This window comes from Lotus japonicus, chromosome 2 (genome assembly GCF_012489685.1).
Source record: "Lotus japonicus ecotype B-129 chromosome 2, LjGifu_v1.2".
In the NCBI taxonomy this organism is placed as follows: domain Eukaryota; kingdom Viridiplantae; phylum Streptophyta; class Magnoliopsida; order Fabales; family Fabaceae; genus Lotus; species Lotus japonicus.
Genome location: NC_080042.1, coordinates 94,445,587 through 94,459,680, shown reverse-complemented (window position 1 = coordinate 94,459,680; position 14,094 = coordinate 94,445,587). Strand labels below are relative to the sequence as shown.

At 37.4% G+C, this 14,094-nt stretch overlaps 3 protein-coding genes across 8 annotated transcripts; all 3 read left to right on the top strand.

The window, feature by feature from the left end:
• Positions 1-4: 4 nt before the first annotated feature.
• LOC130741350 (protein RGF1 INDUCIBLE TRANSCRIPTION FACTOR 1-like) lies at positions 5-3,637 on the top strand. Its single transcript, XM_057594222.1, has 4 exons — positions 5-194; positions 346-585; positions 1,154-1,369; positions 2,828-3,637. Exons 1-4 carry the CDS (start codon positions 192-194, stop codon positions 3,056-3,058), a joined length of 690 nt encoding a protein of 229 aa, XP_057450205.1. The 5' UTR covers positions 5-191; the 3' UTR covers positions 3,059-3,637.
• A 2,628-nt stretch (positions 3,638-6,265) lies between these two features.
• LOC130741348 (pentatricopeptide repeat-containing protein At1g06710, mitochondrial) lies at positions 6,266-10,499 on the top strand. 3 transcript variants are annotated; one of them, XM_057594219.1, is made up of 4 exons: positions 6,266-9,324; positions 9,588-9,700; positions 9,786-9,965; positions 10,116-10,499. In XM_057594219.1, the coding sequence occupies exons 1-2, from the start codon at positions 6,448-6,450 to the stop codon at positions 9,627-9,629; spliced, it is 2,919 nt and encodes a 972-aa protein (XP_057450202.1). In that variant the 5' UTR covers positions 6,266-6,447; the 3' UTR covers positions 9,630-9,700; positions 9,786-9,965; positions 10,116-10,499. The 3 variants fall into 3 exon arrangements, with proteins under 3 accessions (XP_057450202.1, XP_057450201.1, XP_057450200.1); XM_057594218.1 differs by having other exon boundaries at positions 6,267-9,324; positions 9,799-9,965; positions 10,121-10,499; XM_057594217.1 differs by having other exon boundaries at positions 6,267-9,324; positions 9,799-9,965.
• Positions 10,500-11,027: 528 nt separating this feature from the next.
• LOC130741347 (uncharacterized) lies at positions 11,028-14,094 on the top strand. 4 transcript variants are annotated; one of them, XM_057594214.1, is made up of 8 exons: positions 11,028-11,165; positions 11,374-11,425; positions 11,576-11,825; positions 11,915-11,976; positions 12,805-13,003; positions 13,102-13,183; positions 13,698-13,780; positions 13,892-14,094. In XM_057594214.1, exons 2-8 carry the CDS (start codon positions 11,375-11,377, stop codon positions 13,897-13,899), a joined length of 735 nt encoding a protein of 244 aa, XP_057450197.1. In that variant the 5' UTR covers positions 11,028-11,165; position 11,374; the 3' UTR covers positions 13,900-14,094. The 4 variants fall into 4 exon arrangements, with proteins under 4 accessions (XP_057450197.1, XP_057450196.1, XP_057450198.1 ...); XM_057594213.1 differs by having other exon boundaries at positions 13,102-13,198; XM_057594215.1 differs by lacking the exon at positions 13,102-13,183 and having other exon boundaries at positions 12,805-12,999.

Genomic DNA, 14,094 nt, shown 5'->3' with positions numbered 1-14,094 from the left:
TCCACCCACTACTACAATCTTATAACCCCACTTCTAAAGTTGCAAACTTCTCTCCTCTCTCTTTTGTCTCTCTGCAAAGATAGCATACAATATTTAGAGAGAAAGTTCCCTTTTTTGTTTTTCTCCAAAGCAAAACTTGGTTGTTAACACACCATAGAGAAATCATAGCCAAATTTACACTACCAAGAATCATGGTTAGTACTAGTATCAACAATCAATGCAACCCCTTTACACATGCACTCACATGGGAATTTCTTTTTCTAGTTTTTCAATCTTTTATTACTTTTTTCTTCTCTTCCTCATTTGTTTGTAAATTGTTATTTGTTATTGTTCATATGGAATTAGGGGGGTGGAGAAGGTGCAGTTGGTGTGAGAGCTCTCAATGAAGATGATGTTGTGAAGCATGATGAAGGAAACAAATGGCCACCATGGCTGAGGCCAATTCTCCAAACAAGCTTCTTTGTTCAATGCAAAGTCCACTCAGATTCCCACAAAAGTGAATGCAATATGTATTGCTTGGACTGTATGAATGGAGCACTTTGCTCAGCATGTCTTGCCTCTCACAAAGAACACAGAGCTATTCAGGTAAAAGCTTATAGAGTTATAGGAGAAAAATTAATTAGTAACTACTAATTGTCTTTGAGAATCAGTTTGATCCACCCCTGTGGGAATTTCAAATCAAACATATTTTTGATCAGTTTCTCTTTTTTTTAGAATCAATTCTGACATCATTAAGTTAGGCTTCTCCCAAAAATTGATTGATTTTGCAAACCTGCACTAAAACTCAATGATCGTATAACCTTCCTGCATTTTTACTCTGTTAATTGATCCTAAAAAGATTTGTTTCATGTATTGGTTTCATCGACTACACACGTGTGTCATTCAATACTCAATTTGCAATTACAAAGTCAACTATGGTTGGCCAATAAAAAAGCTTGTACTTTGAATTTTCTTCCATTCAAGAATTGATTAATATAGTCCAATTTAAATGCCCAATTAGTTCACCCTGTGAGACAAATTATCTATACTATTTGAAAATCTTAGATTTTATTTTAAGCTAGAATAAATAATATATGTGGATATATATTATTCTCTGATGGCTTATTTTTCAACTATGTTAATTTTTTGGCTAATTGTTTTGTACTTTTCATAGATAAGAAGGTCTTCATACCATGATGTGATAAGGGTATCCGAGATACAGAAATTTGTAGACATAACAGGGGTCCAGACTTACATTATAAACAGTGCCAAGATTGTGTTCTTGAATGAAAGGCCTCAACCTAGGCCAGGCAAAGGGGTCACCAATACCTGTCAGGTCTGTGAGCGCAGCCTTCTTGATTCCTTCAGCTTCTGCTCTCTTGGTTGTAAGGTATTTATAGTTAACCCAACTCTCCATCAAGTTACTTTTTGTGTAATATAAATGAATTTTCATTTCAATTCATAAGAATTTAATTAATTTATTTATGGCTTAATTGCAACTGTGGTCCCCGACGTTTACCAATGCCACGATTTTGGTCCCCCACCTAATTTAATTACATTGATGGTCCCCGACGTTGTAGGTCGTGTGCAACGTTAGTCCTACCGTTTATTTCTTAATGGAGGAGGTTTTCGTGGACGTCCAGTTCAAGAGAGAAAGGAGGTATGAGGAGAGAGGGAAGCACGTGAGTATCTCGTGACCCTTATCTGAACCCATTATACCCAAACCCCTGACCTCCCTAGAACGAAGAAGGTAACGCGATTTAGATCCCTAGGATTTCAGATTTGGGTATAATGAGTTCATATAAGGTTCACGTGAGTTCACGTGATACTCACGTGCTTCCCTCTCTCCTCAGATCTCATTTTTCTCTCCAACTAGACGTCCACGTAAGCCTCCTCCATTAAGAAATAAACGGTAGGACTAACGTTGCACACGACCTACAACGTCGAGGACCATCCATGTAATTAAATTAGGTGGGCGACCAAAATCGTGGCATTGGTAAACGTCAGGGACCAAAATTGTAATTAAGCCTTTATTTATTTTAATTGAAATGCGTGGTAACGTCTATTTGCAAAGTTGTCAAGAGAAATACATGAAATATTGATTAGACTTGGAAGCATGGGCCCAAAATATTTCTCAAGTTCGTGGTGAGCGTAATGAGCTAGTATAAGTGTGTTGTGTGGCCAAAAAACCTTATGGCAATAGGTCAAAGAGTACCCAAGTTTATAAACACTCATTGTCCCAATTAATTATCTAATGTGAGACTTAGTTTCAAACTCCCCCTCTTATTTGGCTTAGTATACAAGCAGGACCTCGAAAGTCGCTTGTGAACCTGTGCTTCTTCATCTTTCATCTTAACCTGAGACTCAAAGGTCCATAACTTATCATATTAGTTGATAGTTGTTTTATTTTTCTTTCTCGTTACTCTAGTTTGGGATGAGTGTAATGGGTTAGTATGAGTGTTATGTGTGGTCTAAAAAGGTTAAGATATTTAGACTCTGAGTCTACTTGTTAGACTTGGAAGCGCAGACCCAAAATGTTAGTCTAGTTTGAGTGAGTGTAATGGGCTTCAAAAATATTAAGGTAATTGGTCATAGAACACATAAAGTCATAAACTTATAAATACTCATTGTCCCTTCCAATCATTCAATGTGGGCTTAGTTTCAACAATATTTATAAGATATTAAATATTTAACTTTTAAGTAGTTAGTTTATATGTTAATGGGAAATTTGTATTTGGCACCGTTAACTTTTAAAATTTATCTATGGTGTTTCATTTGGAATTTGGAAAAGTAAGAAATTACTATAGGTGAACATAAATGACATCTTCAAGATTCCAATTTTTTTCAGGTAGTTGGAACCTCCAAGGAGTTCCAGAAAAAGAATAAGTTAGTTGAGACATATGGTTCTGATGGCGAAGGATCAATTAGTGGCATTAGTAATGGAAGTGCCAGAAACAGAATCCATAGCTTTACACCGTCAACACCACCATCAATAATGGTAAGTTACAGAAGTGCTAAGAGGAGAAAGGGAGTACCACATAGAGCTCCAATGGGTGGAGGAATTATTATAGAATACTAATGTTATAGGTATGGCGACATTAAAGGGTAATTTTCGTCACTTAACAAACAATACGATAAACGCTATCAACACTTACTTTAACGATATATTTTCAACACTTTTCTTTATTGATCAAAATCAATATAGGATCCGCTAAATTAGACGAGTCTCCGTCTCAATTTGACAGAACCGACATGGATTTCAATCAATGAGAAAAATTAGTGTTTGAAAAGTAATATTAAAGTAAGTATTAGATAGAATTCCACCCACTTGCATCAAGTGGCAATCTGGCATCTTTAGATACATGTTTTTTTTATATTTTACGAAGTTACAATACCTGAGCCTGTTCACTGAAGCCGGTGTTGGAAATTACAGCTCTATCTTGTATATAGAATAAGAGGAAAATTCCATAGAGAACAAGAATAATGATAAAGGGAAAACATAGGTTAAAAATCAAATATTTATAGAATAGTGGGAGTGCTTTGTGCTGGTATAAGCTAGAATAGCAATGATATGTGTTGGTATCAGATGCGGAATGTGCAGTGGTTTGTAAAATGTTGTAAGATTAGACAATAAAAGTGTTTATCATGATTATTAAAACATTCCTCAGATTTGGTATAGAAAAATGAGTTATAGATGTATGTTTTTCAACGATACTCGGTAGACATACATTTTAGTGGTCATTAAAACCCCGGTAAAATGTATATTAATTGAGTGTATCTTGAAAAGAAAAGTGTATGTTGATGTATCAGTGCTCTTGGTATATGTCTATTGTCAGTGTCCTTTGAAAGACTTGAAAGTGGGATGTGATCTTGTTAGGCCGGTGAATGAGTGGTTCAAATAGCAGAATGTGATTGGATTCTCATTCTCTGTCTCCTTTTGATGCTTGACAACTCCTGGATTACTAGAATGTGTTTCAAATGAATTTAATCTCTCATCTTAACTTTTAATTGGTGTCATCTACCGAAACTGACCCACGGTGCCTCAGTTCACAGACATCCGTTGATTTAATTGTTTTTATGTTTTAACGGTTCAGATTAATTAGATTTTTAAAAAATCATTTATTAAATATATATTACTTTACTAAAAAACCCTTCTCCTTTCTCATGCTTCCTCCACCCCACCATCGTGCCCTCCCTTTGCAGAACCACTGTATCGCCATATGCTTGATTTTGAACGCTGAACCCTTTGGTCCTTATGAGAAGCTTGTGAAAATATCTTCAATGCCTGATTGGGTACAACCCGCCTTCAAAGGAATGACGCAGTTGAATAGGGTTCAGAGAAAGGTATATGATGCTGCACTCTTCAAGCCTCCACCCAAAGCCAACCCTCCAAAAACCCAGATCCAAAATAGCATCTCTTCAATAGCAAAACCCAGACCCAAAATTGCATGGCTTCAACAACAAAACTCAGATCCATAACAAATCTCTGGTACCAAACACTCATCCCCTGTGATTACAATTTGCGGAAAAAACAGATGTGGTGAAGAAAGGCAGTGGTGTGGGAGAGAAGAGGGGCTGTAGAGGGTGGCGGTGGCGGTTGTGGTTGGGAATGAACGGTCGCAGATGCTATCGGCGCCATGGTGGTCGAGAGGCAAGGGTGGTGGAGCGGTGGCTCAAACCGACGGTGTGCGATCTTGAGTGGTGAAGGCGGAGGAGGGTGGCAGCACTGACGGGTGGAGGTTGCGGTGGCGGAGGAGCTGGGGTGGAAAGGGAGGAACAGCAATAACAGTGTGTGAGACAGGGAGGAAGAAAGTGAGTGAAGGGGATGATGTTGTTGGTTTGTTGAAATCCAACTTCAACTTTGGTGGCCACCGACAGTGAGAGAAACAAAACTGGAAAAGTGCTAGAACACAGTGAAGGAGAAGTATGGAATTGTTTTAGTAATGAAGGGTATTTGTGTCTACTCACACAAAAATAAAAACTGAAGCACGGTAGATGCAGCCCTTTTAATTAGGCCAAAATTTCAAATTTCAGATTTAGGAAACTACTTATGACTAATCAAATGAAAGTACCAAAACAAAATCACAACACTCGTGTTTTACAAAGCTGACTGAGTGACAGATATCTTTTGGAGTTTTGCAATTATGCTGAGAAGATAATGGAGGGAAATTAGTAGTCTCCACATAAATCACTATTTTTACATTTTAATGAAAGAAAGCTATCTATTAAACATAAGAAAGGACAAGCATTTTGGTAATGGAAAAATGATAAACATAATACCATTGTACCAAAGAATTCTTGTAGAATTTGATGAGCACGATGGTGCAAGCAAACAAAGCATACGGAAATGGATTTATTTTTCAGAAGAGAAAGAGTTATGGATAAATCAATAGCAATCGTCCATGTTCCTCGTCATCAATAGTGTGTAAATTCTACATAAGAGTATTCTTTTGTACTATCAAAATCAATGAAATCTCTAAATTTCTAAACAATGTTGTAAACAACTAGTGTGAGGTCGTGAGAATGACAAAATCACAAATTTGATAAACATTCGTCAAATGCCTTATCTTTTGTCAATTTATGTGGAACAAATAAACCTAATTACAAATTTTTTCCTGCATTTCATGATGCTACCAAGATTCCCCTCTCTCTTTCACTTTCTTCTATTTATTTCTCCCTACTCTCCATTTCTCTTCTTTCATCTCCTTTTCATGCAATGCAATGCTACCCTTTCTCTTTTGGACATATTAATGGTTAGATTAGATATTCAATTTAAAAATTTAACATTTTTGTATATTAATATTTTAGATGTGATGACAACGGGACTCGAACTAGGCTATTAAGCATCACACCACCTTAATTAGAAATAGTTTAACAATCTCTGGACTATGTGAGCCTTGAGCTCTCAATCTCAATAGAGGTCATGACGAAGCAACACTAATCAATGATAAAAAATCGCAATAAGAACCAATCAACCTAAATTGAGTATTTTTTTTTTATCAAATTAGACTCAATGGTTCCATGGAAACATATATGCATGCATAATGTTATATAACATGATATATATATATAGAGGATGTATCTTATGAGAAATGTGATCTTACATGAGAAAATGAGAATAAATCACGACCGTTAGATCTAATCATGAATAGTCTGGATTAAAACATGAAGTCATGTGACTTTTTTAAAAAGTAAAAAAGTCACATGACTTTTTTAAATGATCACATGACCATTAATTTGATTTAATCTGAACCATTCATGATTAGATCTAACGGTCGTGATTTATTCTCATTTTCTCACATAAGATCACCTAGGGATGTATCTTATGAGAAAGGTGATGAAGTTTTTGCTTTCAACACTATTACACACTTGAGGGCTGAGGCAGAAAATGAACATGACAGCAAAACTATGTTGTCTCTCTCGGAGGTTCAGGGTTCTGTGTGGTTCTTTCTTAAACCCTAAATCAAAATGAAGAAGACGGACTTCAACACTCTCCTCTCTCTCCGTCGCTCTCTCCGCTCTCTCCGATTCTCCACCACCACTTTCTCCGACGACACCCTCCAAGGTTTGGTTCACCCCGACGACCCTATTCCCCATGATTCCCCAACCCCAACCCCTGATTTGTCACAAGACTACGCATTCCTCCGCAACTCCCTCCTCAATTCCTCATCGCAAACGCAAACCCTTGATTCCGCCAACGACGTCGTTTCCATCTCAAATGCAATCAGAACCGGGTTCAGCACTGAAACCCAGAGCTTCATTCGCCACTTCCGGGGCAGGTTAAGCGAGTCTCTGGTGGTGCAGGTCATGAACCATGTCAAAGACCCTCACCTCTGTGTCAAGTTTTTCTTGTGGGCTGGTCGCCAAATTGGTTACACCCACACTCCACCAGTGTATGATGCTTTGCTTGAGCTACTTGGATGCAATGGTAATGATAGAGTGCCGTTGAAGTTCTTGCTTGATATCAGGGATGATGGTGATAAGGAGCTGCTTCGAAAGTTGCTCGATGTTTTGATTCACAAGTGTTGCCGCAATGGGTGGTGGAATATGGCATTGGAGGAGCTGGGCAGGCTCAAGGATTTTGGGTACAAGCCTTCGCGAGCCACTTACAATGCTCTGGTTCGGGTTTTTCTTGAAGCTGGCAAGTTGGATTCGGCTTATTTGGTGAAGAAAGAGATGTCGAGTTATGGGTTTGGTGTGGACGGGTATACACTGAGTTGTTTCGCGTATTCTCTCTGCAAAGCAGGGAGGTGCAGGGATGCTCTTGCTTTGATTGAGGAGGAGGAGTTTGTTCCTGATACGGTTTTTTATACTAGGATGATTTCTGGGTTATGTGAAGCTTCGCTTTTTGAAGAAGCTATGGATATGTTAGATACAATGCGGTCTAGTTCTTGCATTCCTAATGTTGTCACTTATAGGGTTTTGCTTTCTGGGTGTTTGAGAAAAGGACAGCTTGGCAGGTGTAAGAGAATTCTTAGTATGATGATTACGGAAGGCTGTTATCCTAGTCGCCAAATGTTCAATTCTCTCGTACATGCTTATTGTAAATCAAAGGATTACTCTTATGCCTATAAGTTGTTTAAGAAAATGGTAAAATGTGGATGCCAGCCAGGATATCTGGTTTACAATATGCTCATTGGTAGTTTATGTGGCAATGAGGAACAGCCAAGCTCGGATTTGTTAGAATTGGCGGAAAAGGCTTACAGTGAGATGCTCGATTCAGGGGCTGTATTGAATAAGGTCAATGTCAGCAACTTTGCGCGGTGTCTTTGTGGAGCTGGGAAGTTTGATAAAGCCTTTAAGATAATATGCGAAATGATGAGCAAGGGTTTCATCCCCGATGACAGCACATATTCTAAAGTGATTGGTTTCCTCTGTGATGCCTCCAAGGTAGAGAAGGCTTTTTTGTTGTTCAACGAAATGAAAAGGAATGGCATTGTTCCAAGTGTTTACACCTATACTATTTTAATTGATAGCTTTTGCAAAGCTGGGCTCATCCAACAAGCTCGCAAATGGTTTGATGAAATGTCAAGGGATGGTTGCGCCCCCAACGTGGTGACTTATACTGCTCTTATTCATGCATACCTGAAAGCAAGAAAGGTGTTTGATGCAAATGAGCTATTTGAGATGATGTTGCGCGAAGAGTGCAAGCCTAATGTTGTTACGTATACAGCTTTAATTGATGGTCATTGTAAGGCTGGGCAGATCGAAAAAGCTTGCCAGATCTATGCCAGGATGCGAGGTGACATAGAATCCTCTGACATAGACATGTATTTTAAGTTAAATGACAACGACTGTGAAGGACCAAATGTCATTACATATGGGGCTTTGGTCGATGGTTTATGCAAAGCGAACAAGGTGAAAGAGGCCCGTGAATTATTGGATACCATGTCAGCTCATGGTTGTGAGCCTAACCAAATAGTGTATGATGCTGTTATAGATGGGTTTTGCAAAACCGGAAAGCTTCAGGACGCACAAGAGGTGTTTGCAAAGATGACAGAGCGTGGATACAGTCCAAATTTGTATACCTACAGCTCTTTAATTGATTGTCTGTTTAAAGATAAACGACTGGATCTTGTTATGAAAGTGTTGTCCAAGATGCTAGAGAATTCTTGCATTCCCAATGTTGTTATTTACACAGAGATGATTGATGGTCTCTGTAAAGTTGGAAAGACAGATGAAGCTTACAAGCTCATGCTTAAGATGGAAGAAAAGGGTTGTCATCCAAATGTTGTAACGTATACTGCAATGATTGATGGCTTTGGGAAAGCAGGAAAAATTGAACAGTGCCTTGAGCTATTCAGAGATATGTGCTCAAAGAGCTGTGCTCCAAACTTTATAACCTATAGGGTCTTGATAAATCATTTTTGTTCCAATGGCCTTCTTGATGAAGCTTACATACTTTTAGATGAAATGAAACAAACATATTGGCCGAGGCATTTATCAAGTCACCGTAAAGTTATTGAGGGCTTTAATCGAGAATTTATAGCCTCGATTGGACTGTTAGATGAGTTGAGTGAGAACGAATCAGTTCCTGTTGATTCTTTGTACAGAATTTTGATTGATAATTTTATCAAGGCTGGGAGACTGGAAATTGCCCTGAATCTGCTTGAAGAGATTTCATCATCTCCAAGCCCTTCAGTTGCAAACAAGTATCTGTATACTTCTTTAATTGAGAATTTGTCATATGCAAATAAGGTTGATAAAGCCTTGGAACTGTACGCAAGCATGATAAGTAAGAATGTTGTTCCGGAGCTCAGCACATTTGTCCACCTCATCAAAGGCCTTACTAGGGTTGATAAGTGGCAAGAAGCACTACAATTATCAGACAGCATATGCCAGATGGTTTGTCACACTTGCTCTCTCTAACTTTTTGAAGTACAAAAATTTCCAGTGACATTTTGCTCAGTCATTTTAAATTTGTCAACATTTAAAGCTTCCTTTACACATGTAGTTAGAAATATGCTTCAAACTTACAATAATTCCTAAGCAAACTGCTGTGTAGACGTAGCTGCGCTAGACCATTGATTTAATATTTTGGCATCTGTATTCTGACTCTGACCTTTCTTCTTTTATTTTTGCTTTTGCATTCCCTATCTATATTGCAGGATATCCACTGGATTTATGAAGAGCCAACCAGCATAAAGTAGGTTTCTGCTGTACAGGTGAATGTAACTGAAGGAAAACGAATGCAAGCAGCATGGAAGAAATGGTCAAGCTGGTAAAAGATAACTCTCTTCTAATCTCTAGTATTTTCGTTTTATGATGCTTTCCATTTATTATATTTTGATCTTCATTTGTAAAAGCGGGGTTTTGCAGTTAAGGTAATAACAACACCAATAATGGAAGCAGAAACAAGGGATTTTGAAGAAAAATGCTCTTCATATTTCATTGATCTCCAAGTTTCTGAATCCGGTGTATTTGTTCACCTATCATTACATCATGCTGGGGTTGATGATTGATTCTGTGGTCTAATTGATGCCAAGGTATATAAAATTAAATGTTGAGACTTGTTATCTTTTGGAGCAAAATTACAAACACAACAATGTTTTTGTTATTTACTGAAATTCTAGTAGGAGATAAATTTTATATTAAGTGGAATCTTATTGTGTTATATTTCTTGTCTGTTTTTGAAGTTCAGAGGCAGATAATCATCTGCATTTTTCATTATCCAGAAGAACTAGGGAGCTAGGGAATCAGCTTTTTCACATGTTTGAGGAGCAAGGGGTTTCCCAAGTATCCTTGGCTCAATTCTTGTGTAGAGGCTCTGGAAATTAGAAGGACTGTGATTTGGCATTGTGCTCTTTCTACAGAAAATGTTATGTTTTGGACAGCCACATCATGCTCTCTTTAGGACGAGTTTGTGAAGGTGTATCTGAGCTTCATCTAGTTCATTCAGTATTTTGTCACTGTAAATTGATGTAAAAGCTAGCCTCGGCTACATAGAATTTTTGTTTTCATGTTATGATTTATTCTCTGCGGCCCGGTGTATGATCTTATCTATGGGCTTAGAAGCTTCAGTTCCGGTGTCATTCAATTTTTTTAACTGCCAATAATATCGGTGGATCCATTTGTTTTTTTAAATAATATAAAAAACAAAACTAGTACTCCTATTTGGCAAAAAAAGTTCCTTAAAACAATTTATTATTTGTTTGCGACGAAAACAAGCCGTCACAAAATCTGTCATTGAGTTTGCGACGAAAAAGTAAATTCTTTCCGCACTTTGCGACGGAAAATAAATCCGTCACAAAATCTTTGTCGGCATAAGAGTTTGCGACGGAAATGTATCCGTCACAATGTTTTGCGACTGAAATTATATCTATCACAAAGTTCTAATCAGCGATTTTGCGACGGAAATATATCCGTCACAAGTCCATGTAAACGAGGTGAACTTAGCGACAGAATATTAGAGAGGAATTTTTGTTCCGTCGCAATTTCCTCATCCAACAGATGTGGTTGTTTGTTATCTGTGACGGATTTTCCCTGCCTTAGTTTCCGTATGGAACCAAGATTGTGACGGACATATTCTCCGTCGCAAAAATTCCCATATTGGTAAATTATTTTCCCACATTCCAATCATTCTCTCTCTCGTGCTTATTGTGTCATCAACGCAAGAGTTGCAGCAGCAATTAGCGTCGATTAGGGTGGTGCTGCTGGCCATTGGAATACGTGAAAAGCAGCAGCAGGTAACGGAATCACTTTTTTCCTTTCCAGTTAGTTCTGTTCAATTTTTCATTTCGATTTTAGAAAAATCAGGATTACTAGTGATAATCATATTATGTTCAATTTACTCATGATAATTATCCTTACTGGGCTTAGACATTACTAGTGACTGATAGCTTCTTCTTCTTTTTTGTTTTCAAATTGATGGATTTGATGTTTTCTTACTTTTAGGATGGTGAATTTTAGAGATGAAGCTCTCAAGTTGTCTAATTGCTTTGTTACTGTAAGTGTTCAATTTTCTATACCCTTGAATTGCATGTGCTTGGCGAGTATTTCGGTTTGGGGATGAAATGCAACATAGCACATTTTTATATGCAATCTGAAATTTGAAACTTCATTCATTGTGGTGCTGATTGGAAATCTTGGGCTTCAGCTTCTATGGTACTTTCTGCAAATAATTGTCAGCACATGGTGTTTTGTATCAGCCATGGTTAGTTTGTTTGAAAGCTATTTCATCTCTTATGGAGTATTGAAGAAATACAAGTCTGTTCATATAGGGAAGGTTAGGTACCTTGCCATTGTCATAGAAAGCGAAGATGCTAACCAGACGTCAAAAGTTGTTAAACTTCTGGAGTGGCTGGACTCTATTGGTGTGAAATATGTCTGCCTCTACGACATGAATGGTATGAAAGGTTTGGAGAAGCAGTGATTGTCAACTTTCTTTTATTTAGGCCACTTCTTGTTAATTTTTTCCCTGAACTCTACATTCTAGGAGTGTTGAAGAAGTCTAAGGAAGCCATATTTCAAAAGTTCAAGAATGCAAAATCCATAGAGGTACCGTAGATTTATTTTTCCCACGGCATTTTGATTCTTTTTTAACATATTAATAAATTTTCTTCCTGGTGCATGATTTTAACCTGCTTTTGACCAAGCAGTTCATCTTATATGTTTGCCAATGTTAATCTCATAGTTTGGGTATTTCTCACATGCACCTCATTTCTATTGTCTGGTTATTTTTTCTGTGCGGGGGTGGTGGAGGATATAGACAAACATTTATTTAGACAATGGGAGATGATGCATCAAAGATGGAGTTAAAATGTTTTTACACCTGATATTTGTTGAATGAATGTTATCTCATTTCCAATTGCCATCTAAGAAAATTATTGACGAGGAGATGAAATGCATGTTTCTGTTGATATATTATATAAGCAACATGTTTCTGTCTAGACTTGTTATGATCTGGTAAGATGAGGGGAGAGAAAAAACAAGGGAAAAGTCTATAAAGTAATTTATAAATTTTAGGTATTTGGATGGTTGCTTGAAAATAGGATTGATGAAAAGGTACCTGAGTCTACAAGAAAATTCCATCTGATCGAAGATGACGTGAAATGGGAGAGAACATACTCTGTAGTGCAGCAGCCATATCTTTTAAAATTTCACTTCCCCCAATCATGAGAAAATTGATACACAAACACACCACCTGAAAATGAGGGAGAAAGAAATGCAATTCTTTTTATTTGCTTTCTTTCCATTTTCTCCTCACATCCAAACATATGCTAGTATATTGTATGGACTCTCATTTAGCTGTCCTAACAAGCCTCAATAGATAGTCACTTCTGTTTTCCCACTTATCTGATCTCATCTAACTTTAACTCAGTGCAGGAAGTTAATGGAGCTGTCACGCACCATGTTCCTGATCACATGATTTTAGAATTTATTTCTTATGTAGATGGGAAGGAGGCATTGGCCAAGGCAGCTAACTTGATTTTTGTGGATAATTTGAAACAACATAACTTGGGTGGAGGACTTAAGGGTCAAATCTTGTTAGAGTCGCAACTGAATGAGGCACTGCAAATTGTTGGTATTTTTGCTTCCTAAACCTACTAATTATTCAAAGAGTTGATTTCCTGGTTCAATATAGCTCTTATCCAAATAGCAACAATCTTGTTTTACTGTCAGGTGGCAAAGGCCCAGAACCTGAAATTTTACTGGTTTATGGACCTGTGAGGAGCCATCTCGGTTTTCCTGCGTGGAGAATTCGGTATACAGAGATTGTGTATGTTGTTTCAAGGAAATCATCATCATCTCAGTGCAATAAAAGAAATTAGCTTGTTTGTTTTCATGAAGTGCAACAATGCTTATTATGCATAGAAGCTAAAAGAACCAGTGACTCTGTTATGTGTGTTTTCTGTTCTGCGTTAGGCTTATCAACTTGGCTTAGTTTGTTAACAATAAGCTGAAATAGAAGTCCATGTTAATGAAATTAGTAATCTTTGAGTGGTCAGTGAATACTGAATATCATTGGATCTGATTTAGTTTCTCTTTATTTGCTTTATGTTTTCCTCCCCCCCTCTTTTTTTGTTTCCTTTCTTGGGTATTAAATCTGTCTTAGAATTGCTATTCCAAAGTTCTGTGCTGAAGCTTTAAACGTTAAGAAATGAACTTCCATGCATTGCATTGGTTGTCTGTGATGTGAGTGTCAGAAGTTCCATTTTGTGCATAGCCTCTTTTTTCTATTCTTTCTTTGATTTTATCCTGACGGATGTTTATTTCAGGCATATGGGACCATTGAACTCAATGAGATACGGTTCTTTAATAAAAGTTATTCACAACTTCACCAAAGTGCACCAAAATTATGGTAAGTGATCTCTTTACTAAGAGTTGTTTACTGCTCTGCCATTGCTTGATAGTACATATCATTTTGTAATTGCAATCTGTTTTCATTATATTTTTTCGGGATTGCTAACAGGTACATAGGGGAGGAATTTTGAAGTAATGGACTGGGCAAGCACAAGGCATAGTATAGAATAATATCTAGCTAAATATCTTTGTGGAGGAAGGGCTTCCTCACTAGTCACTAGTATTGTGTAAATATGTCATGATGAGATATAGCAGGGCAAGTCATGATTTAGTTTCACTCACTATTAATTTTTCAAATGCAAGATTATACGA